Source organism: Mastomys coucha, unplaced genomic scaffold (genome assembly GCF_008632895.1).
Source record: "Mastomys coucha isolate ucsf_1 unplaced genomic scaffold, UCSF_Mcou_1 pScaffold11, whole genome shotgun sequence".
NCBI classification, from domain to species: domain Eukaryota; kingdom Metazoa; phylum Chordata; class Mammalia; order Rodentia; family Muridae; genus Mastomys; species Mastomys coucha.
Genome location: NW_022196893.1, coordinates 30,439,830 through 30,449,131, shown reverse-complemented (window position 1 = coordinate 30,449,131; position 9,302 = coordinate 30,439,830). Strand labels below are relative to the sequence as shown.

General features: G+C 56.5%; 1 protein-coding gene across 3 annotated transcripts in view; it reads right to left on the bottom strand.

Moving 5' to 3' along the window:
* Positions 1-6,715, bottom strand: part of Kcnh3 (potassium voltage-gated channel subfamily H member 3) — a 17,017-nt gene extending 10,302 nt beyond the window's left edge. Inside the window, exons 1-8 of one of the 3 annotated variants that reach the window (XM_031355202.1) lie at positions 6,261-6,714; positions 5,747-6,035; positions 4,813-5,046; positions 4,198-4,332; positions 3,111-3,244; positions 2,441-2,684; positions 1,908-2,065; positions 1,612-1,819 (exon numbers count right to left, since the gene is read on the bottom strand). In XM_031355202.1, coding sequence (XP_031211062.1) covers positions 1,612-1,819; positions 1,908-2,065; positions 2,441-2,684; positions 3,111-3,244; positions 4,198-4,332; positions 4,813-5,046; positions 5,747-5,852 — 1,219 coding nt within the window. In that variant the 5' untranslated portion in view covers positions 5,853-6,035; positions 6,261-6,714. Of the gene's footprint in view, positions 1-1,611; positions 1,820-1,907; positions 2,066-2,440; positions 2,685-3,110; positions 3,245-4,197; positions 4,333-4,812; positions 5,047-5,412; positions 6,036-6,260 lie in introns of those variants that run through there. The other 2 variants (XM_031355203.1, XM_031355204.1) reach the window with 2 other exon arrangements.
* Positions 6,716-9,302: the final 2,587 nt, after the last annotated feature.

The following is a 9,302-nucleotide window of genomic DNA, read 5'->3' as shown; positions in this document are numbered from 1 at the left end:
GGGCAGTTGGGCAGAGGGGCAGAGGGGCAGAGGGGCAGAGGCAGAGGTTATATTGTAGGCTAGGAGCTAAACTGAAAAGGATCTCCAGGAGGGATGTCAAAGCTAAGGATTAGTAGGCAGGGGCTCGACAGCTTCCTGGAAGAGGAGATACGTGTGTGGAACCTTAAATGGTAGGGAGGATATTTTTTTAAACCTTCCCTTATTCCTTCCTTTTTCCTTTCTTTCCTTTTGCATGCACACACGTCCTGGTGTGTTTGTGAAGGTCAGAGGACAATTTGTAGAAGTCTGTTCTCTCTTTCTACCATGTGGGCCCTGGGCAGCAGACTCAGGTTTCCCGGGGCCAGGCAGTAAGCACCTTAACTCATTAACAAGGGTATCTGGATCTGTTGCAAAGAATGGGTGCACCCATGGATTTGGTGCTTCAGGGCCACTTGGAGGCGAGCCAGAGACAGGGACAGGGTGGCAGCTGACCCTAGAGCTGCCTCATTATAGACTCCCCCTGGGAAGGGCAGGTGCCAAGGAGCTGGCACTGCTGGAGTGTCCCCGTTTCCACACGCACACTCGGCAACTAGAGGGCTCAGGGGAGTAGCCAGGCGGGTCCTCTGAGCCCGTACCTGTCTCCATGCACCTGGCAAGGCGAGGGTTCACAGGTATCTCATCATCTCTTGGGGAGCTGATCAGAACGGGTTCTAAGAATGGCTGGTGACCCCCACTGAGGTCACTGGACGGGAGAGGCCTCTCACGCAGCTAGGAACTCAACCGACATCAGTTACTGAGAAACCGGACAGAGGGCTAGGGGTGTGGAAGGGAAGGTGTACTCAGTTTGGGATGCACGGGAAATTGGAAATGGCTGCAGTGGGTTGGAGGAATGGGAAGGGCGAAAGTCTCGATGTCCTTAAGATGTTAGTGGGCTGGTGATGGGAACCGCTGTGCGGAGGGAGGAGGGACACACAGGAAACCCATCTGCAGTCTCTGAGACTTGCAGGGGCTGGAAAGAGGGGCTCAGCACCAGTGCGGCTGGCAGAGTCAAGGGCTACAGCCTTACAGCCCCAGAGAATCTCCACTGCCTCCTGGGCGATGTGGAGATGTGAGGGTGGAAATGCTCAACCAGAGTTAAGACCCAGTGAGTGGGTGGAAGGAGGAGCCGAACACTGGAGGAGAAAGGGAGGAAGGAAGATGCAGGGATAAGAAGGCTGCCTGCCGTTAGGTTCAGGAGAATGTGGGTTCAGGTACCATAGCGAAAGACAAAGTACGAAAAGGGGCAGCGGCCTGGAGAACCTGTGGGGACAAGTCAAGGAAGGCGGCTTTCTAGGAAACCATGAGGCCAGCAGGTCTTTACCTGGCCATCCACGGCTGGGCAGGAGCTTGAGAAAGGTGACCAAGGTCACCAGAAGGACACTAGGGGTGACCCTCCCCTAGGCAGTCACCAGGCTGCCTCCACACGGTAGCGGCCATCTCTGTCTCTCTCTGTCTCTCTGTCTCTCTGTCTCTCTCTCTCTCTCTCTCTCTCTCACACACACACACACACACACACACACTTGCGTGCACGGATGGCCACATCCATAAGCCCCCCTCTGGCATGCACGCAACCCTCCTCTTGGCCTGCAGTACCGATCTCAGGCAGCTCAGACTCGCTGCTCTCAATCTCTTGCTGGCCGATGTAGAACCAAACGCAGGCCACCCAGTGAGCGAGCAGGGCGAAGACGGCCATGAGCAAGGTGAGCACAACCGCGCTGTACTGGGAGTACCGGTCCAGTCTCGGCAGCAGGCGCAGCAGGCGCAGCAGCCGCACGGTCTTCAGTAGGTGAGCCCCAACGTACTAAGACGGGGAAGGGGGGTTATCCCAGGCCAACTCCAGCCCTGCCCGTGTCAGCCCGAAGCTCACCACCCCTCCCAGCCGTACTGACCACGTTGACCTTGAAGGCATGCAGTAGGTCAAAGGGCAGTGCTGCTATGACATCCAGCAGGAACCAGGTGGTGACATAGTGGAGGCAAATGGACTTTGGGGCAAAGACCACCTGGCCTGACTTGGACACAAATGTAGTACGAAAATTCAGCACAATATCTGTGTGGAAAATAGGCAGTCATCAGTAGAATAGTAGGAGATAGCTCCACACCTGCCTGTCCAGTGCTTGACCCTGCCCCAGGCCTTTCACATCTGTGGCCAAACTGTAACTCTAGCAATGCTTACACTGATACACCCATTTTACAGAGGGAGAAACTGAGGCTTTTCGAGGCTATTCTCAGCTCAGGGCTTTAGAACACTTTATTGGCAGAGACACCTTTGGGATCTAGGCTTGATTTGAAAACTCCTGAGCGACAAACCAGGGACCAACAAGGGAGACACTTGTGGGGCAACAGAAACCATGCAAAGGATCATCCGTACACAAGCCCAAGGGACCTGGCACTGAGCAGAACAGCAGGCACAGACCTCACATACCTAAGATGAAGAGGACCTCCACAGCCAGGTCACAGACACTAGGTGGGCCACGGGCAGCACTGGGCTCCCGTGCTGTGCTCACACACACGCTGTAGGGCACAGTGACAGCCACGTAGAGTGTGGCAAGCAGGATGAAGCCATCCCAGGTGGCTCTCAGAGCTCCACAGTGCAGCAGGATAAAGGGTGACTTCCTGATAGCAGCGACTTTATATTCAGGCAAATTTGGCTTCTCTCCAAACACTCCCTGAGTGAGGAGGGGCAGGTCCAGGTAGAGAAGAGAGGATATGGACAGAGGCTAAATCAGGACAGTGTCTGGAAGACCATTCACCTCCCTTCTCTCCCTGGGCTCTCAAAGTGGTCCTGACACCTGCCTTATTTATGGGCTGAGCATTGGGAAGAGCCGGCGACTTAGCTGAAACCAAACAATGGCTCAGGAGTGGTGCCAGAATTGAACCCAGGCCCATCTGACTCCAAAGCCAAGACTTTCTTCTAGATCTCCGATGGATCAGACATGACCTATTCCCTCATCAGGCCCCACCCACAAAGGTCTGGTGGGACCCAAGTGGCTTCTGGACATTCTCCCTGAGGTGGGTTTAGCTCCCCTCCCAGATGTCCTCAGCCTGCAGTACCCTGCCCCCAATCCAAACACACACCCAGGCGCTCAATCCACCTTATTGAGCTTGTGCTTGCCCTTGGGTTGCTTCTGCAGGTGGCCAGAGAGGTGGTAGAGAACGGCTCGGCTCCGCCTCCGATTGGCGTTAAAGCCTTTGGATCCTGCCCGACCATATCTGCGCCGGCCACCGCCTGCAAGAAAAGAGGGTCCTGTGACAGTAAGCTGCAGGATCCTGGGCACAGGGCACTAGTTGCTAGTCTGGGAAACGATCCGGCTCGTTGACCCTTTCAGAGTGAGGAGTTAGGCATTCCTCGCGTCACCCGGTCTCTTGTCAATCAGAGCTGTGCAGTCCTAGGGTCCAGCCACAAAAGGAAAGGAGTCAGTGGAGAAAAGCCTGGGAAATCTCTAAGAGGGTCTCAAGATGCAGTGGGATTCTTCTGTCAGCAGAGGCGTGGCGGCTCAGAGGAGCCCCCCACACTGAAGACTGACACCAGCAAACCCAGGGGCTGAGGGAGGCAGGGTTGTGGCGTGGACTGTACTCCAGCATCTCCAGACAGCGATGAGATTATGGACCAGTGTCTAATGGCAGTTCTGTGACTTAGAAAGTTTGCCCCAGGGCTGGAGAGATGGCTCAGCAGTTAAGAGCACTGACTGCTCTTCCTGAGGTCCTGAGTTCAAATCCCAGCAACCACATGGTAGCTCACAACCATCCATAATGAGATCTGATACCCTCTTCTGATGTGTCTGAAGACAGCTACAGTGTACTTAGATATAATAATGAATACATCTTAAAAGAGAAAAAGAAAAGAAAAGAAAGCTTGCCCCTCCAGTCCGTGGAGGGGGCTTAGCCCTTGGCTCCATCCCCTCAGGCATGCTGTGCGGGAAGAAGTCAGGGGAATAAGCTCTGCCTCATTAGTTAGTAGGGAAGGGGTTCCTGGCACAGGTGGAGTTTATTTGACAACTGCAACTTTGTTTCAACTATTAAGACAAGATTCTCATCCCGGGACTAAACACAGAGCGGCACAGCCAGAGTGGAACTCAGCGAGCACAGGAAGTGGGCGCCTATAACACACATTGAGGGTCGCAGACGCCCTGAGTCTGAGCCCCAGCCTCTGCTTCTAAATCAAGGAGACAGAGCACCCACCTCTTCCCTTCCAGTTGTCTGGGCCTCCTCGGTTCTTGGTCTCGCTGATGTCCTTGTGAGAGACCAGGAAGAGGGCCACCTCCCCCTTCTCGTTTTTGATAGGTATCACATCCAGGAGACACCAGAACGGAAGCCCTAGGCACAGAGACAGACTTAGGCACAGAGACAGACCTAGGCACAGAGACAGACCTAGGCACAGAGACAGACTTAGCTGCCTTCCATTCCTTGCCCTGCCTATGGGAACAACCCAACGGACAGTCCTCGGAAAGAAGCTAGCAGAAACAGAGCTTCCTGGGGAGGGAGCAGCAGTGTGGGGTTCATTCAGGACAAGGTTTGGGGGCGGGGAGGCAAGGAGAGCAGACACGGCTGTCAGGTACTTTGACAAGGGGTGGCTCCCCCCCCCCTTCTAAATATGAGAAACTGAAGATTGGAAGCGAGTGGAGGCTGAGACCAGCATGGGAGGGGGAGCCCAGGACAAGAGGTAGGGGCAGAGAAAGGGGTAGAAGGGTGGGCGGGTACAAGGGAAGATAGGAAGAGAGAGACAGCGAATGGGTGGGTGCCCTGTCCAGCACAGTGACACTGAAGGTGAGGTAAATTGGTGCCATAGCGCCTTACCACTCTTCCGGTACAGGATCAGTTCAGCCTTGAACTCTTTGTGCTCATCCAGGGCCTTTCGGATCTGTTGGCGGACCAGCTCACTGGTGTCTGGCCCATAGAGGAAGGAGCAGGCACAGCCCCGCTGCATGACCTCAGCTCTGGAGAAACCCGTGAGGTCACAGAAGCCATCGGAGCAGTAGACCACAGGGAAGAGCCCCGCCACCTGGGCGTTGCCCAGCACGAAGTTACTGTCTGCAAGAGGGCAAGAGGGACACCTTCACCTACCAGCCCTGCTTTTCAAACGACCTGCAAAACCCACCAAAGGGTGGCTTTTCATCCCCAAGGACCGCTGTGCGTGCTGCTCAAGACCTGCTCATGAATGAGACTTAGCCTGCACACCTGTGCATCACTGGGGATGTGTCCTCAGGGGCCGATCCCCAGCTGAGTGCATAGGAGCGTATTTGAGGATCAACACATGTCAGTGCAGACTGTTGAAGGCAGCCCTGTGTAGGTACTGCCTGTGAGAGTGTCCTGAGCAGTCTGAATAAGGGGTGGGGCTGGAGATTTCCAAAAGACTGCCACCTGCTCTGGGCCCACTTCGGCTTCTGCCAGACTCACCCCCTAACTGGATAACTAGGCTGGACAGTCCATCCTAGGCGGTGTTCACACCCTCAGCTGCAAGCCCCTGGCTCAGGAACTACTGAACGCAATCAAGAATGGCGGTGTGTGGATAGTGGTTGAACAACAGAGCCTGGAGCCAAGCATGTATTGGGGAGTGAGGGGTGCTGAATCAGCAGGCTTCAAGCCCAAAGCAGATGGAGAAGCCTGGGGGGTGGGGGGAGCTCTGTGATGAGTTCCTACAGGCTGTCTACAACAGGAGGGAGAATGCTTGTCAGAACTGGGAAGCCCCACTGGGAGTGAGAGGGGGAGGGACCCTGCTTTCATGACTTCCCTGTGCCAGAGGAACTCAGAATCTGCACGCTCAAGTTGCCTTTTCCAAACTTCCCCAGTCCGGATCTGAGTCCCAGAGCTCCGCTTCTTTGTGGCTGGGTGGGCATTCCAAGCGATGGGTTTAGACTGTGCGATGCGATGCGCTTGTAGACACAGTTCTCTGCTGAATCCCGCCTACTCTACCTTCCTTTGCAAATCTTATTTCTAAATCTGGGTTGTGAGCCCTCTGCGCTGTCCACCAGTACTGGTTCCGCGCTTCACCCGACTCGGCCTTTGCCACCGCGCCAGATCTGAGGATGGGATGGGCCAGGTTCACGCATCCCGGGCCCGCACCTAGGGACATCTAGCAGTGTTGACCCTGAAAACCTCCGGGAAACCTTCACTTACTGGAAGGTGAAGATGGCCCTAGCTTCAAGAGGGGTGAGGAAGGGGGCGGCAGGTGGACACCAAGCAGCAGGTGGCAGTTCGGACAGTGGATTTCTCCCCGGAAGCTAGGGAGCTAGGGCCTGACTCACGCGTCCCGTCGAAGCGGGTGGCGATGGTGTCCAGGAAGGTGTTCTGCGGCGCCAGGAGCCCCCGCATGGCCGGCATCTTAGGCGGCGGGGGCCGCCCGCCCCATCCCTCCGGGGCGCGGGGACTCAGCGCTGGGGGAGGGCGCCTGGCTCGGCCGCCCCCCGCCGGGCCCCGCGCCCCCTAGAGTAGCCGTCGGGGGGCTCTGCCCGGCCCAGGTTCGCAGGCCCCAGCAGCTGCTGGCGTACGAGGGGGCGTCCGCGCCGTCGGGGCTGGGCGCATGGCGCGCGCGCGACCCCTCGCCGCCCACGGGTTCCGGGCTGCAGGCCCGGCGGCCACCGCGCACTCTGCACCCCTGGTCCGCCTGCGGCTCCTGTTTCTGCAGGCGGGGTGGCTCCTGCTTGGGCTCGGCTCAGCGCCGGGTCCCCGCAGCTCCCTCCGTCTGTCGGGGAGAAGCGGCAGCCTACCTCCCGCACCGCCGCCTGCACCGGGGTAACCATGGAGACGGGGCACACCCAGTCAGGGCCGCCTCCTTAAAGAGACAGGCCTCCTGCGGAGGGATCCCCCTCCCCTGGGGACCTTGGTGGGGGCAGGGAAGGCTGCCGCCCCCTAGCGCTGCCAGGCTCCCCGAGGCGAGAACCGCGGTCGGGTGGGCTCCGCCTGGCAGCCTCGGGCCGCTCTCCTGCAGAGGGACCAAGGAGGGCTTGGGGGCGTGTGCGAGTGCCAGGGTGTTGTGGATGTGTTTCGGAACGAGGATAATGTCATGAGAACGGGAACTGGCGACCAGGCGGCGGGGAAGGTCCGTGGTTGAAGGTTTGGGGCTGCTGGGGAGCGCTGGCTGTGCAGAGTTCTCTGAAAGGGGGGCTTCTGAACCTGTTTTCCGCGGGTTCAGCCAAGCCTTTCCCTGACTCAGCTCGACCCCCTGAAAAGTGCGAGCAGGAGCTGGGGAAACCTGAGGGTGGGAAGCCTCAAGGGGTGACGTCCAGACCCCGGAGCGCAGAGGGCGCACTGGGAAGGTGAACCCCAAGCCCTCCGCTCGCCCCTTGCATGTCCTCAAGTTTCTGTCGCCGCGCGAGGGTCGGAGATTCGTCCAGGCCGGACCCCCGTGTGTGCTTGGCTAGCCCCCGCTTTAGTCTCCGAGTTCGAGTCTCCCCGGAGCCCGCACCTCCAGCGAAGAGGCGGAAAGCAGAGGCGGACGGCCGTCTCTTGTCTCTGTCCCCGCTCGCCGCGACCGTCCCCGCGGCCTCTCCTGCCAGCGCTGCTCCTCCTCCCTCCTACGATTTGCCAGTGAGCGCGGCTGCCGCCCGCGCCCAGAGAAGCCGCCGGGGCCAAAACTGCAATTTGCTCTCCAATGGGTGAAGCTGGAGCTCACTCAGCACTACTCCCCTGCAGGAGACACACCCACTGCCACCAGCGGCGGAGTGTACCCTGCTCCGACTACCCGTCAGCAGCTAGTAAAGCCTAAGCTTAAGGCACCTGTATTTAAATGAGCAGGAGCGTTGGGAATAAAGGCTGGAAATGCCCCCTCCCCCCAGCCTGCTGCACCCTGGAATCCAGCTCCCAGGCAAGCCTGAAAAGTCCGCAGATCTGACTCCTGATGGGCCAGAACTAAAGAGGAACCTCTCCAGTCCTCGCCTCTTTCTTTCCAGTAGTTGATAGCATTCCGATAACCAGAGGGACATTTTAAAGCTCGCTTTAAGCCACGGTGAGGCTGTTGTTGAAAGCGCCATCTGCGGAAATCGGCTAGCTAGCTTTAAGTACCGCTAGGAACTCGCTGTCCACGAGATATTTTTTTCTTTTAAGACAACTTACCAACATTTCTGTGATTTAGTTCTCTTCATCCGTGAAATGGAAATAATAACTACGTCTGAGGATTCTGAGGAAGAAATAAGGGGGAATATATACCCAGGATGGTGTGTATTAGTGCACTTGCTTCATGCAAACGTTTATTGTCTGATTTGGAGTCCCAGGGGGATCCTGAGAAACACCAGTTAGTTCACCAAGCTCCCTTGAGAGAGAGGAAGGAAGAGAAGAGAGAGGGAGGAGAGAGGGAGGCGGGGAAGGAAGAGGACAAGATCAGAGTTCTATCCTGAGGCTATACATGCATATACATCTCTGGTCATCTGGGGTGGTCAGGTCTAACCAGTCCAAGCCATTCCATCCAGGTCAAATAGTGTTCAGGCTTTCAGCTCAGTGACCTGGACTGACTTGGGCTGGCTTGGGGAGGTCAGGGAAGCCAGAGATGGGTTTAAAACGTGCCAGGATGGGGTGGGAATCATAGAGGCTCCCATTTATGGAGGCAAGGGCGCTGTGTTGAATACGTGCCCTCCATGGATTCCTCTGCTAATCTAACATGGAAGCAGTTCCTATTTGCCAATGTGCGGATGAAAACTCTGAGGTTATGGACCTTGTCTGAGACACACTGCTTGTATTAGTGCCATTCCGTGTCACTATTTTGGTCAGCCTGGCTAGGTACCAGATGCTATGACCACTCTATTATTTCTTCTTCTTCTTCTTCTTCTTCTTCTTCTTCTTCTTCTTCTTCTTCTTCTGCTTCTGCTTCTGCTTCTGCTTCTGCTTCTGCTTCTGCTTCTCCTTCTCCTTCTTCTCCTCCTCTTCCTCCTTTTCCTTTTCCTCCTCCTCCTCCTCCTCCTCCTCTTCTCCTTCTCTTCCTTCTCCTCCTCCTCCTTCTTCTCCTCCTCTTCTTCTTCCTCTTCTTTTCCTTCTCCTTCTCTTCCTCCTTCTTCCTCCCCTCCCTTTCTTCTTCCTCTTCTCCTTCTTCCTCTTCTCCTTCTTCCTCTTCTTCTTCTTCCTCTTCTTCTTCTTCCTCTTCCTCTTCCACTTCCTTCTCCTCCTCCTCCTCCTCCTCCTCCTCCTCCTCCTCCTCCTCCCAAACAGGGTTTCTCTGTGTAGTCCTGGCAGTCTAGAACTCACTCTGCCTCTGGAGTGCTGGGATTACAGGCTTGTGCCAGCATGCATAGGGTTAGGACCATTCTTGTCCCAGAATGAAATGCAGTCTGGTGTGCCTTTCATTCCTTCAACCCCTC